Here is a 15,198-nt window from a genome sequence, read left to right on the forward strand (position 1 = left end):
AAGGATAATAAAGGGTTAATGCGTAAGGGTAAGGAAGGGTTGCTGTCATAGCTTAAAGGGTAAGGAAGGATAATAAAGGGTTAATGCGTAAGGGTAAGGAAGGGTTGCTGTCATAGCTTAAAGGGTAAGGAAGGATAATAAAGGGTTAATGCGTAAGGGTAAGGAAGGGTTGCTGTCATAGCTTAAAGGGTAAGGAAGGGTAATAAAGGGTTAATGCGGAAGGGTAAGGAAGGGTTGCTGTCATACCTTAAAGGGTAAGGAAGGGTAATAAAGGGTTAATGCGTAAGGGTAAGGAAGGGTTGCTGTCATAGCTTAAAGGGTAAGGAAACCAATATATAATTTAAACATTTGGGTGAACTATCCCAAGTAGGTCACATTCCACTGCTTAGACATTGCATGCATCAACCAATGGTTTCGTGCCACGACATCAACTGTGTAATTTACTGACAGATTGCTATAACATATGATGTGGTTAGCTGATAGGTAATATGCCTATCCAGGTGATATAAGATCTGGCAACATAAGTAGTGGAATGCGACCGTTGTGATCTAAATAGAATGTCCTTGTGAGTGTAGTAGTGGTAGTGTCAGTAATAATCCCTTACAAAAATTTTACAGCAATTTATAACAATTATGTTACCTCGTAGCCCTTCAGTGACGGTCCAACCAGGACCACAGGTCGCATGGAAGGCACAACGTCGTATGGAGGAATGTGTTCCGTCTGCCCAACGAGAGAAAACAAACCATCAGCTTCACATCCAGGGAGATTATTATACATAGCATGCATCCCAAATGGCAACCTATTCCCTACACAGTGCAGGGCCCTGGTAAAAAAAAAGTAGTGCACTCAATAGGGAATAGGGTGGCATTTGGTATGCATACACAGAATTACACACTACGTCCAGCAGGGAACAGCAAAGCACAACCCATTAGACCAGGGTTTCCCAAACTCAGTCCTGGGGCCCCCCTGGGAGCCAGTTTTGGTTTTGCCCAGCAAAACTAACTCATCATCAAGCTTTGATTATATGAATCAGCTGTGTAGTGCTAAGGCAAATAAGTAAACGTGCATCCGGGAGAGGGGCAGGACCCAGTTTGGGAAGCCCTGCACTAGGCCATTTAATAGAACTGAAAGGAACTATGAAATTAGTTGTCCTAATTGCGAGTCCCAGTTTACACTCAACACACAAGGATGCCAGCTAGAATGTTCGGACCCATAGAGATAGGGGTGTTCTGTTTTCAAAAGTAACAAATGATACCGAATTATAATCACACACTGAACAAATATTAAGATAATCTGTTAGTATTTGCTCTTAGATTACAACATTCTTATCTTCACCCAACCCCTAAATGAATTGACAAGAAGCTTCACATGAACAACAATCAATCAATGTGTGGAAGTCAAGGTATACAGTGGCTTGCGAAAGTATTCACCCCCCCCTTGGCATTTTTCCTACTTTGCTGCTTTACTACCTGGAATTAAAATCAAATATTTTTTTTGGGGGGGGGGTTGTATCATTTGATTTACACAACATGCCTACCACTTTGAAGATGCAAAATAAGTTTTACTGCGAAAAAAAAAAAATAAGGCAAAAAACTCTAAACTTGTGAGTGTACATAATTGGATTGAGGTCTGGGCTTTGACTAGGCCATTCCAAGACATTTAAATGTTTCCCCTTAAACCGCTCGAGTGTTCTGCCCCTGAACAGGCAGTTAACCCACTGTTCCTAAGCCGTCATTGAAAATAAGAACTTGGTCTAAACTGACTTGCATAATTAAAATAAAGGTTCAATTAAATTCCTTCAAATCTGACCAATTTCCCAGTCCCCGCCGATGAAAAACATCCCCGTAGGATGCTGCCACCACCATGCTTCACTGTGAGGATGGTGTTCTTGGAGTGATGTAAGGTGCTGGGTTTGCGACAGACATTTGCATTTTCCTTGTTGGCCAAAAAGCTCAATTTTAGTCTTAATCTGACCAGAGTACCTTCTTCCATATGTTTGGAGAATCTCCCACATGCCTTCTGACAAACACCAAACATGTTTGCTTATTTTTTTCTTTGATGTGTATATATACTGAGATCATGTGACAGAACATGTGACACTTAGATTGCACACAGGTGTCACTTCTGAATGCAATTGGTTGCACCAGATCTTATTTAGGGGCTTCATAGAAAAGGGGGTGAATACATATGCACACATCACTCTTCTGTTTACATTTTTTTGCATTTCACTTCACCAATTTGGACTATTTTGTGTATGTCCATTACATGAAATCCAAATAAAAATCCATTTAAATTACAGGTTTTAATGCAACAAAATTGGAAAAACGCCAAGGAGGGTGAATACTTTTGCAAGGCACTGCACTTGTGTTGAGTGTGGAGACAGCAGAATTTCTAATTTCACAATTCTTATCTACTCAAAGGGGAATGTCAGTAGAGGAACGTGTTAGACAGAACAGGGATAATCACAACAGAAGGCTAGAAATGCAAACGGGAGAGGAGCAGACTAGCAGAATAAAAAACACCCAGTCACACAGCAACAGAGTAGGAGCTCAGTGTATCTCAGTGACAGCTTCAGAGGGATCCGTCTGTGTGTGTGTGTGTGACAGCGAGGCAGTAGACCTCTAATGCCACATCTGCGTGTGCTGTCACAGTGGTGTGACAGTGCAGTGTGAGGAACACTCCGACAAACTGACAGACAGACACGCCATTGCTTTGAAGGGAAATGAAAGCAGAGCGAGCAAGCGAGAGAGAGAGAGGCAGACGTTGCACTGAGTCGGTTTGTCACACTTCTACCTCCTCTTCTGTGCAATATTAATGGACAATTATGTTTTCAAATGTAATCTAATCTTCTTTCACGACTCTGTATTACTGCTACACTGAACTACAGTGAACAAAAATATATACGCAATTTCAAATATTTTACTGAGTTACAGTTCATATAAGGAAATTGGTCAATTCAAATAAATGAATGAGGCCCTAATGTATTGATTTCACATGACTGTGAATACAGATATGCATCTGTTGGTCACAGATACCTTAAAAAATAGTTTGAGCGTGGATCAAACCAGTCAGTATCAGATGTGACCACCATTTGCCTCATGCAAATGCTGCCTGACAAATCTCCTTCGTATAGAGTTGATCAGGCTGTTAAATGTGGCCTGTGGAATGGTGTCCCACTCCTCTTCAATGGCTGTGTGAAGTTGCTAGATATTGTCTGGAATTGGAACATGCTGTCGTACACGTCAATCCAGAGCATCCCAAACATGCTCAATGAGTGACATATCTGGTGAGTATGCAGGCCATTGAAGAACTGGGATATTTTCAGCTTCCAGGAATTGTGTGTACAAGGTCCTTGCGACATGGGGCAGTGCATTATCGTGCTGAAACATGAGGTGATGGTGGTGGATGAATGGCAGACAATGGGCCTCAGGATCTCGTCACAGTATCTCTGTGCATTCAAATTGCCATTGATAAAATGCAATTGTGTTTGTTGTTCATAGCTCATGCCTGCCCATACCGTAACCCCAGCGCCACTACTCTGTTCACAATGTTGACATCAGCAAATCACTCGCCCACACAACGCCATCTGCCCGGTACAGTTGAAACTGGGATTCATCCGATTCTCCAGAGTTCCAGAGGCCATGGAAGGTGAGAATTTGCACACTGAAGTCTGTTACAACGCCGAACTGCAGTCAGGTCAAGACCCTTTCCTGAGACGGATTGTGACAGTTTGTGCAGTAATTCTTTGTTTGTACATCATCAGCTGTCTGGGTGGTTGGTCTCAGATAACCGCGCAGGTGAAGAAGCCGGATGTGGAGGTCCTGGGCTGGCGGTGGTTACACGTGGTCTGCAGTTGAGAGGCCGTTTGAACGTACTGCCAAATTCTCTAAAACGACGTGGTTGAGAAATTATCATTAAATTCTCTGGCAACAGCTCTGGTGGACATTCCTGGAGTCAGCATTCCAATTCCACGCTCCCTAAAAACTTATGTTGTTTGACAAAACTGCACATTTTATAGTGGCCATTTATTGTTCCCAGCACAAGGTGCACATGTGTAATGATAATTCTGTTTAATCAACTTCTTGATATGGCAAAGAAGAAATGGTCACCAAATGGTACCTATTGCTCTTGCAGTTTTTTTCTCCATCTCACCCTTTTTTTTATATCTTAGTCTCTCTGCTGTCTACCTGTCTTTTCCTCTCTCCATCGCTTTCCCTCTGTTCCTCTCTCCATCTCTTTTCCTCTTCCTCTCCATCTCTTTTCCTCTTCCTCTCCATCTCTTTTCCTATTTTCATCTCCATCTATTTTCCTCTTTTTCTCTCTCATCTCCATCTCTTTCCCCCTCTCCATCTCTTTCCCTCTCTCCATCTCTTTCCCTCTCTCCATCTCTTTCCCTCTCTCCATCTCTTTCCCTCTCTCCATCGCTTTCCCTCTGTTCCTCTCTCCATCACTTTCCCTCTGTTCCTCTCTACATCGCTTTCCCTCTTTCCCTCTCTCCATCTCTTTCCCTCTATCCATCTCTTTCCCTCTCTCCATCTCTTTCCATCTCTTTCCCTCTCTCCATCTTTTTCCCTCTATCCATCTCTTTATCTCTTTCCATCTCTTTCCCTCTCTCCATCTCTTTCCCTCTATCCATCTCGTTCCCTCTATCCATCTCTTTCCCTCTGTTCCTCTCTCCATCTCTTTTCCTCTCTCCATCTCTTTCCCTCTGTTCCTCTCTCCATCTCTTTCCATCTCTTTCCATCTCTTTCCCTCTCTCCATCTCTTTCCCTCTATCCATCTCTTTCCCTCTGTTCCTCTCTCCATCTCTTTTCCTCTCTCCATCTCTTTCCCTCTGTTCCTCTCTCCATCTCTTTCCCTCTCTCCATCTCTTTCCATCTCTTTTCCTCTCTCCATCTCTTTCCCTCTGTTCCTCTCTCCATCTCTTTCCCTCTATCCATCTCTTTCCCTCTCTCCATCTCTTTCCCTCTATCCATCTCTTTCCCTCTATCCATCTCTTTCCCTCTGTTCCTCTCTCCATCTCTTTTCCTCTCTCCATCTCTTTCCCTCTGTTCCTCTCTCCATCTCTTTCCCTCTGTTCCTCTCTCCATCTCTTTTCCTCTTCCTCTCTCCATCTCATTCCCTCTCTCCATCTCTTTTCCTCTCTCCATCTCTTTTCCTCTCTCCATCCATCTCTTTTCCTCTCTCCATTTATTTTCCTCTCTCCATCTCTTTTCCTCTCTCCATCTCTTTTCCTCTCTCCATCTCTTTCCCTCTCTCCATCTCAGTCCCTCTCTCCATCTCTTTTCCTCTCTCCATCTCTTTCCCTCTGTTCCTCTCTCCATCTCTTTTCCTCTTCCTCTCTCCATCTCATTCCCTCTCTCCATCTCTTTTCCTCTCTCCATCTCTTTTCCTCTTCCTCTCTCGATCTCTTTCCTATTTTACTCTCTCCATCTCAGTCCCTCTCTCCACCTCTTATACTCTCTCCATCTCAGTCCCTCTCTCCATCTCTTTTCCTCTCTCCATCTATTTTCCTCATGTCCTCCATCTCTTTTCCTCTCTCCATTTCTTTTTCTCTCTCCATCTCTTTTCCTCATTTCCTCCATCTCTTTTCCTCTCTCCATTTATTTTCCTCTCTCCATCTCTTTTCCTCTCTCCATCTCTTTTCCTCTCTCCATCTCTTTTCCTCTTTTACTCTCTCCATCTCTTTTCCTCTCTCCATCTCTTTTCCTCTCTCCATCTCTTTTCCTCTCTCCATCTCTTTTCTTCTCTCCATCTCTTTTCCTCTCTCCATCTCTTTTCCTCTCTCCATCTCTTTTCCTCTCTCCATCTCTTTTCCTCTTTTACTCTCTCCATCTCTTTTTCACTCTCCATCTCTTTTCCTCTCTCCATCTCTTTTCCTCTTTTTCTCTCTCCATCTCTTTTCCTCTCTCCATCTCTTTTCCTCTCTCCATCTCTTTTCCTCTCTCAATCTCTTTCTCTCTCTCTCTCCCCCAGTATCTGTCTCTCTCACTTTCATTTTTCTTCTGCTGCCGTCACTGGCGGTCCCTGGGGAACTCTTGTTACATCCGAGTGGGGAAAGTGCTCCTAGATGCGGGCCAAAGCTGACCACGTCTGGAGAACCACCGGTCACTGTAGTCACAGAGATTTTAGGCCATATTTTCCTGGCCTCGACTACAGGGTTATTGTTACAAAAGAAAATGCATGCTGCTAGATGATTGAAAACGGTGGCTATTGTTGCCATAGGGGCGGCAGGGTAGCCTAGTGGTTAGAGCGTTGGACTAGTAACCGAAAGGTTGCAAGTTCGAATCCCCGAGCTGACAAGGTACAAATCTGTCGTTCTGCCCCTGAACAGGCAGTTAACCCACTGTTCCTAGGCCGTCATTGAAAATAAGAATTTGTTCTTAACTGACTTGCCTAGTAAAATAAAGGTAAAATAAAAAAAATTAAAAAATAGTTGTTGTAAGGTCTTAGAAAGGACATTAGGCTGTACCTCTGTATCCATTTGGTATGCTGATTATTGTGAAAAGAAAATGGAAAAAAAATGTTTTCAAGAAAGAGGATGGAGATGACGTTGGGGTTTGACAGGATTTGCTCCATGTCAAGACACGGAGTGCACACTTGGACTGAGACCGCTTGTGTTTTGTTATGTGTATAACGTATGCCTACACACACATCCCATCATGTGCCAAGAAAGCCCTGACGGGATGTTCCTAACTGCTTTGGAATGGTGTATTAAACGTAGCAGTGCTTTACATAAGAATAGATTTACGTAAGTCGTTTCATAATAAGACAAACACAAGAAGAGTTGTTGTATTTGTTCCAAAAGAGGTCACACTTGATTCATGCTGCTGTATGAGAAACACAACCAAACCAACAAGAGGACAGCAATCGCTGTTACTGTGGATATTACACTTCTGGTTTAAGAGCTGAATACGCTGAGTTCCCACTAAATCTGCATCACGCACGTACACACGCACACACAGAGACCACAGCGACGACAGTGAGTTAAAGGGGAGTCAAGAACGAACACAAGCACCGCAGAGAAATCACAGAGGCACATCCCCCAGACCCCCAAGGCCCTGCTGGGGGTTTGGTGTGTGCTGCATGCTAACTTAACTTACCGACTTCTGCTTCTGCTTAGCTACAGCCCAGATGGAAGAGGAGAGAGAAAGAGCGTTAAGTATCAGGCAACATGCATGCTAATGGCTCAAACGCCCAGCGGAGGGGGGAAAGAGACACGGACTGCGGCAGTAAGACACGTAGGATAAACAGAACGGACAGACAAACGGATTTTGGACAGAGTGATGCTGAGCAGCCACAGTCAGGAAGTTGTCATGGGTAGCCGGACGGAGAGAGGAGATACAGGCCGAGAAAGAATACCAGCGTACTGCCATGTTTACCTTCTTAAAGAAGGGCATTCGTTTGTCTTTGGCTAGGGTGGGTGACATGACAGTGTTTGGCTGACTGACTTTAGGGGAGCCAAGGTGGACTGGAAGCTCATTGTCCTCGGGGTCTAAGCCTGTGGCGTCTATGTCAACGGCTATGCACACAGACATACAAGGCCACCGTCACACAGAGGCAATACACCGAAAGGCTACAGACGTAACAATGAACACCTAACACTGAACAGATACACAGGTTATTCCAGCACACATAAAAACTATACAAACCATAAACGCGCCATAGCCAACTATGGTCATACTATGGTTTGACTCTTCAGAAAAAGAGCACTGACAGTAACCAATAGCACATAAGTTAAGCAAACATTTAAGGCCACAGTAAAACAAAAATACCATTCTAACATTTTTACTATGGGCCTACATCCTGTTGATTTAACTACTGATTGGTCAAATTTCCTGACGTGTACTAATGACAGGTCAGCAGTAAAGTCAAAATAATGACCTTACTAATAAAACTTACCATCGTCTTCTATTTCTGTCCCCCTTCATACTCAAGCCCTCTTAGAGGTTGATGGGAGTTTGATAATACTCAAGTGTTAGAGTAAAGAGTTTGTGTTAGTGAAAAACATGTCGACCACTGTCAAAACCCTGCTCCAAAACCCTGCTCCAATGTCCTTTACTCACCAGAGGAAGGGGGGGTGGATTTCCGCGAGTTAGGAACCACTTCACCTAAACTGGTAGAGGAGTTTGCACCCGATTTACTGCGAAGATAAATCATTCATATCAGTATATCATTCATATCAGCATATTTGAGGTGTTGCTAGTTGATAGTGTGGGATATCTCAAGCAGGGCTTGACATTAACTTTTTGAGCCACTTGTCTTCCGGGACAAATAGGACAGATTTTTGACTTGTCCGAAAGCTGAAGTCACTTGTATGGTCTTTAATACCATGGACCAAACAGTGACTGAAAATTGTGTTCTATGATGCAAGGAACCACGTCACAATATACATTCGTTATTGTCACTGGTATGGAATGGAAGGCTGCTGGTTTCTGATCCCATGTATTATATCTCCTGCCGTTGTGGCCTTGAGCAAGGCACTTAACCCCCCCCCCCCCCCACAAAATAAAATACTTCACTGAAAGGCTACTGTATAAAAACACATGTGGTGTGTTATCTGGAGAACTGCTGGGTGTGCCGACTGTTGAACCAACCCTGCACAAACACACCAGAGTCAGCTTATCGAGGTCCTGTTGAGCAGCCGATTTTTGACTATGTGGTGTGTTCATGCAGGACTGGAGCAAAAGCCTAAAGTAGCTCTCCTGGACTCTCCAGGAGGATGGTTGGCCACCCTGAAACATTACAATTATCAACCAAATACTTTTGATGTATTTTAGAAAATAATTCCTTCACTCACTCACCCAAGGATCAGATGGCTAAGGTCGGTGAGGTAGCGAACTAAGATGTTTTTCTATTTGTAACATATAACATATTCAGTGTTCAGTCCAGGGAGATATTGACAGCACAGGAGTTAGGCTACTTGTCAATTAGGCTGTTCTTTAAAAAAAATACTTTGTCAGAATTACATGGCTGGTATTGAATAGAGGCGAATCCTAGACAATTTTGAGCGCTTGAGAGACTGTTTTACAACTGGGGTATGTATGCAGCATTGGTTTCATCAACTGCACACCTACAAAGTATGTGGGCACTTGCGCATCGAACATCTCATTCCAGAATTATGGGAATTAATATGGAGTTGGTCCCCCTTTGCTGCTATAACAGCCTCCACTCTTCTGGGCAGGCTTTCCACAGATGTTGGAACTTTGCTGCGGGGGCTTGCTTCCGTTCAGCCACAGGAGCATTAGTGAGGTCGGGCACTGATGTTGGGGGATGAGGCCTGGTTCGCAGTTGGCGTTCCAATTAATCCCGATGGGGTTGAGGTCAGGGCTCTGTGCAGGCCAGTCTAGTTCTTCCACATTGATCTCGACAAACCATTTCTGTATGGACCTCACTTTGTGCACGGGGGCATTGTCATGCTGAAACAGGAAAGGGCCCTCCCCAAACTGTTGCCACAAAGTAGGAAGCACAGAATCATTTAAAATATAATTGTATGCTTTAGCATTAAGATTTCCCTTCGCTGGAACTAAGGGGCCTAGCCTGAACCATGAAAAACAGCCCCAGACCATTATTTATCATCCACCAAACTTTACAGTTGGCACTATGCATTGCGACAGGTAGCGTTCTCCTGGCATCCACCAAACCCAGATTCGTCCACTGGACTGCCAGATGGTGAAGCGTGGTTCATCACTCCAGAGAACGTGTTTCCAATGGCGGAAAGCTTTACACCACTCCAACCGACGCTTGGCATTGAGCATGTCGATTTTAGGCTTGTGTGCGAATGCTCGGCCATGGAAACCCATTTCATGAAGCTTCCGACGAACAGTTCTTGTGCTGACGTTGCTTCCAGAGGCAGTTTGGAGCTCGGAAGTGAGTGTTGCAACCGAGAAGAGACGATTTTTACGCACATCAGCCTCAGCGGTCCCATTCTGTGAGCTTGCGTGGCCTACCACTTCGCGACTGATCCATTGTTGCTCCTAGATGTTTCCACTTCACAATGTCAGCACTTATAGTTGACCGGGGCAGCTCTAGCAGGGCATAAATTTGACCAACTGACTTGTTGGAAAGGTGGCATCCTATGACGGCGCCACGTTAAAAGTCACTGAGCTCTTCAGTACGGGCCATTCTACTGCCAGTGTTTGTCTATGGAGATTGCATGGCTTTGTGCTCATTGTATACACCTGTCAGCAACGGGTGTGGCTGAAATAGCCAAATCCACTCATTTGAAGGGGAGTCCACATACTTTTGGCCATGTAGTGTCTATCAACTGCGTGTTGGCCATTTGCGGTTATAGCCTAGACGAGTGTCGGTGGAAATGTATTTTAGGACATTGGACACGACAATGACATTAATACATTCCAGTAGCGAAATAGTTAGTTTGTTATTTTACCTGCTGCGCAATGTCTCTCGCTCTCCTTCTCATTTGGCAATGGCCCACTGGTAAACAGGTGATGCACACACCATGACTTTTCCAGGACTTCAGTGCTGACCAAAAATTAGCTATAACTGTGCAAATAACTCTCTAACTAACAATGAATATCAATAAATGTGCAAATGCAGCTAGGCACACTTTTATCTCAAAAAACGGCATCTGGCGACTGCATGATTGAAATACCGCTCGGGCCTGTCAGAGCAGGCCTACAATAATTATACCCCAACGCGCTCTGCAGAGGTTGGGAGGTAAGTGTGTAATTTACCTCCCAATCTCTGATACAATTCTCATAGAAGTAGCTTAATTGTTTGATATTGTGATTTTTGCATGATTCTTCTGCACTTGTTCATGCGGACAATTGAATCGGTAACCTGCTTGTCAGGCAATTACTTTTACTTGACCCGAGCAAGCGGACAGGCGTTAATGTCGAGTCCTGTCAAGTGTTGGCTCCATGGCAGCATCATGATTGGGTGAGGTGCATGTTCGTTTCCGTGATGATTTTAATGAGTGAGGGGGCTGGTAGCTACCTGGAGTGGAACTTGCCCTGTTTGGCTCTCTGCTCGTGTTGTACCCGAGTGTTCTCGATCTTCACAGGACTGGGGATGAAACCGATTTCACAGCCTTCCTTCACCAGACGACCTATCCACCAGTCATTATTAAATTTCTACAACAGTGGGACAGATGTAAGACAGATCAGCCTTCTCCTTTTGCTCATCATCACCAACATCATTGTTATCCTCATCATTGTTATTGTTGTCATGGTTATCGTCATCATAGTTGTCATCATCATCATCACCACCTTTATCATAATCATATTTAACCTCACCCTCCTCCTCCTCATCGTCATCATTGTTATCGCCATCATCATAATCATCATCATCATCCTTCTCCACCACATCATCATGTGATATTACTGTGACCCCTGACCTCTTTGACGTGGAGGAAGTCTTTAGCCTCAAAGGAGATGGCCATGCCCGGCACGGGGACGCCATCATCATTGGTGGCGCAGTAGTTGACATTTGTGCGGACAGCAAATGCAACTGGTTTAGTCTGCCAAAGGAAGAAAAGGGAGGGGTTAAAGGTTTTTGTTCTACAAGACATGATACTTATGGGTGTGAATCTTTAAACATTCAAACGATTCAAGTAAATTGGGATTCTTAACTTTATGAAAAATCCCTAACTGAAAAATGATGTTTGTGGGTCAATTTGTGGGTAATAGTGGGTCGAGTTCCTCAACAACTAAGAGCATTGAAGTGCAAGGCTACACTTCTCTGCTGTTTGGGGCCCTGGCTACCAAGCTGAAGCGAACCCGTGCACATGCGCACATTATATTCTTCAATAATTAAGGGGTACATATCATTCATTTATAAGTCACTAAATGGATGTAACAACTACAGATTGAGTTATTTCAGAATGTGTCTGACTCCAACAACATATACAAGCATTGCACCCTATGCAAGTTAGTTACGGTACATTGAATATTGAGCGATGACTTGGCCACAGGTGACTGTGTGAGAAAGAAGTGTTGCATCTCGCTCATCTCAATATCCTAGCCTACTAATTGAAGTTGCGAGACATTGCAAGCAAAGAAATGACAAGATACAGCATTCAGATACAGATAGGCATAGTGCACAGGTTCAGACTGCCTGTCTGTGGGCCGACCTGCCTATACTGTGCTCCTCCCCTCGCTCTCCGTCCCCCGCTAGCTTGCTATGAAAGTTGCAAGTGTTTGCGTTCTCAGAAGTACGACAACTAATCAGTCTCCTCAGTTCCAAAAACGACTGAATCTTAGGAGTCGATTCCTAGCGGAATCCGATCTTAACATTTAGAAATGGGAGTCGACACCAGAAGTCAATGTGCAAGGAGTTGAGGAATCAATTATAGAAAAGAAGGGTGATCCTAAACTTGTGAATACCAGTGCTGGACAAAAAAGTTATACTGAGATATACACTAGAAATGAGAGGACTGTACACATCATTTTGCTGCTCTGCAGTGTTTCAGTACACAACATTCCCACCTCACATAAGTCTTCATCAGGAGTCAAAGCTGAACTCCACGGAATCGGGAGACAGCAGCGTTCGTTCCCTGAATGTAATTATACGTGATGTTTTTTTATAGCTGAGAAGAGAGTTGTGCTATTCGCAGGGCTATTTTCTCCCCCATTGTGTGAGGTGTAAAAATAACTGCAGTCAGAGATGCTGCCTGGCAGGCAGGTTGTGACTCACAGGCACACTCACTTCTTTCTTTATCAATGACCATGCTGATGTGCTGGATTGTGTTCCAAATGACACCCTAGAGTCTGGTCAAACGTAGTGCACTAGATAGGGAATAGAGTGCCATTTGGGATGTATAGATTCTCTGCCCCTTCCTCTACCACCCTGCTATAGGCTACACAGCCTGGATGACAATCAACTGGAGGAAAGCAACACAACATGAGTTAGTGGCATAACCAACATACTGTATGAGCAAAAATATCAATTAGGGTTGGAGCCTTGGAGCGATTAGACAGTTTCATAACTAAGCTTTGTTTTTGTCTTGTGTTTCCTTCTGACTAACAATGATCGGTAATTATATTCGGTACAATGGCTGGATCAATGTGTCCCAACATGAAATCATTCATGACTTTTCCCCCTGTGGGACAGCCATTCATCCGGTGTGTGTCCCAAATGACACCCTATTCCCGTTTTTAGTGCACTTCTTTTGATCAGGGCTCATAGGGCCAAGCGTATAGGGAATAGGGTCGAGATTTGGGATGCAATGCCAGTCCATCTGAATAAAACAAACGGAATAAAATGTTTTCCCTCCTAGGGCCTGACACAACCGCTTTAAGACAGAGAGATCGATCCGATGCAAGAGAATGCAACGAGGTCAAATCCCCCCCCTCCCAAACTGTCTAAGAGACAGGAGGGAGCAACATGTCGTGCAAACCCACCCCCACCGTAGTAAGGCATCACACTTTCTGGAAAAATGAATTTAGAACATAAAGACCTTATAAAAAATAGGTCACTGACAACAGAAAAGAGACGGAGGAACAAATCGTAACCTGACCGTGGCCCCTTTTAAGGATGTTGCGAATTTTCGCAGCTTTTTGTTAAAAATCGCGCAACATTTCAGCGCCCTGCTATTCATGCCAGGAATATAGTACATGCATATGATTAGTGTTTGTGGATAGAAAACACTCAGACGTTTCCAAAACTGTTTAAATCACGCCTGTGGCATTTACGGAACGTGCGTTTCATCGAATAGTGCATGAAAATCTGTTCACTGAAAATGGAAAAATATATTCTTCCGCGACTACAGGCAATTGTTAAAAGCGAACAGAATTACATAGAGCCGAGTTTTCATTGGCTACAACTTCCCCAGGTTGTCTAGAGTCACGTCATTTGTTGCGCAATTGATTCTTGGTCTAACCGAAACAAGGGAACTCCTTTCCTACTGTCCCCGCCCAGATTTTGGTTCGACTTTTTCAAGACAGCATTTTTTCCACAGACAAGCTAATCTTTTCACATCGCCTCCTGAGGATTTTTATCGCTTATTAACGTGTACTAATACCTAAAGTTGCATTACAAAAGTATTTCGAAGTGTTTTGTGAAAGTTTATCGTCGACTTTTTGAATTTTAAAAAATTACGTTACGTTATGAAACGCTGTTTTTTTTCGTTGATCACACAGTCTACATATAACGATATCTAGGCTATATATGGACCGATTTAATCGAAAAAAAAGACCCAATAGTGATTATGGGACATCTAGGAGTGCCAACAAAGAAGATGGTCAAAGGTAATGAATGTTTTCTATTTTATTGTGCGGTTTGTGTAGCGCCGAATATACTAATTATTTTGTTTACGTCCCCTGCGGGTCTTTTGTGGTGTTACATGCTATCAGATAATAGCTTCTCATGCGTTCCCCGAAAAGCATTTTACAAATCTGACTTGGTCGATAGATTCACAACGAGTGTAGCTTTAATTCAGTATATTGTATGTCAATTTTAATGAAAGTTTGAGGTTTATCAACCTCTATGGTGGCGCTCTTGAGCATTTCTGCTGATTGTGGTCCCCACTTCGGTACCACGTCCTCAACAAGTTAAAGAATATCCTTTTTTATAACTTGTTTTTCGAGAATGACATAAAATGTTATGGGACATTATCGTAATCTGTGCTGAGTCTGGCCGTGGCAACGGGTAGCGGCAGTTGGTAACATGGACATGGCCCTATTCGGATGACAATTCCTCTGCCTGTGAAAGCATGACAAGCCTCTCGGCCACTGGCGGTCGACAGATAGCCAAGCCAAATGCACAATGATTACAACCCACATTCATCTCCACTGGCCCTTTTGCTAAATGTTTACCTGCAGATGAAAGAGAGAGGGAAGGGGAGCTGGAGTGGGAAATGGATGGCTTAGCCTACCACTAGTAAAAAAAAAAATCATATCAAAGAGTCATACAGCATAAACCCAATGTGAAACCTTGAAAAATGCTATGCAAACACCAAAGGAATGATAAAGCTAAATCTGACTGGCCATTGTGCAGTTTGGGAAAATTCCAGAAGGGCTGGTCAATCTTTAGCAGAGTGCAACTGACTAAATTGTGTTTTTTTGCATAGAATGATCATTCATTTGCTAATTATTGGGGCCTGCGTGGTGTGTACAGACGTTGGATCATAATTTTGCTACAGCAGGAAAATAATCCTGCAGCAACAGGAAATGTGAATTATTATGTGGATTATAATTAATGGACATTTTTGCGAGGGTGGATACATTTTTCGTAAGG

The 15,198-nt window shown here is 43.6% G+C and overlaps 1 protein-coding gene across 8 annotated transcripts in view; it reads right to left on the reverse strand.

The window, feature by feature from the left end:
• The window catches only part of LOC115105159 (voltage-dependent L-type calcium channel subunit beta-2-like), a 146,307-nt gene that overhangs the window by 14,808 nt on the left and 116,301 nt on the right, over nucleotides 1-15,198 (reverse strand). For 6 of the 8 annotated variants that reach the window (XM_029626835.2, XM_029626834.2, XM_065007143.1 and 3 more), the window contains 5 exons: nucleotides 11,360-11,482; nucleotides 10,960-11,096; nucleotides 8,067-8,143; nucleotides 7,383-7,522; nucleotides 640-720 (listed from right to left, as the gene is read on the reverse strand). In XM_029626835.2, coding sequence (XP_029482695.2) covers nucleotides 640-720; nucleotides 7,383-7,522; nucleotides 8,067-8,143; nucleotides 10,960-11,096; nucleotides 11,360-11,482 — 558 coding nt within the window. Of the gene's footprint in view, nucleotides 1-639; nucleotides 721-7,103; nucleotides 7,124-7,382; nucleotides 7,523-8,066; nucleotides 8,144-10,959; nucleotides 11,097-11,359; nucleotides 11,483-15,198 lie in introns of all 8 variants that reach the window. The other 2 variants (XM_029626837.2, XM_029626836.2) reach the window with 1 other exon arrangement.

Source organism: Oncorhynchus nerka, linkage group LG22 (genome assembly GCF_034236695.1).
Source record: "Oncorhynchus nerka isolate Pitt River linkage group LG22, Oner_Uvic_2.0, whole genome shotgun sequence".
In the NCBI taxonomy this organism is placed as follows: Eukaryota; Metazoa; Chordata; class Actinopteri; order Salmoniformes; family Salmonidae; genus Oncorhynchus; species Oncorhynchus nerka.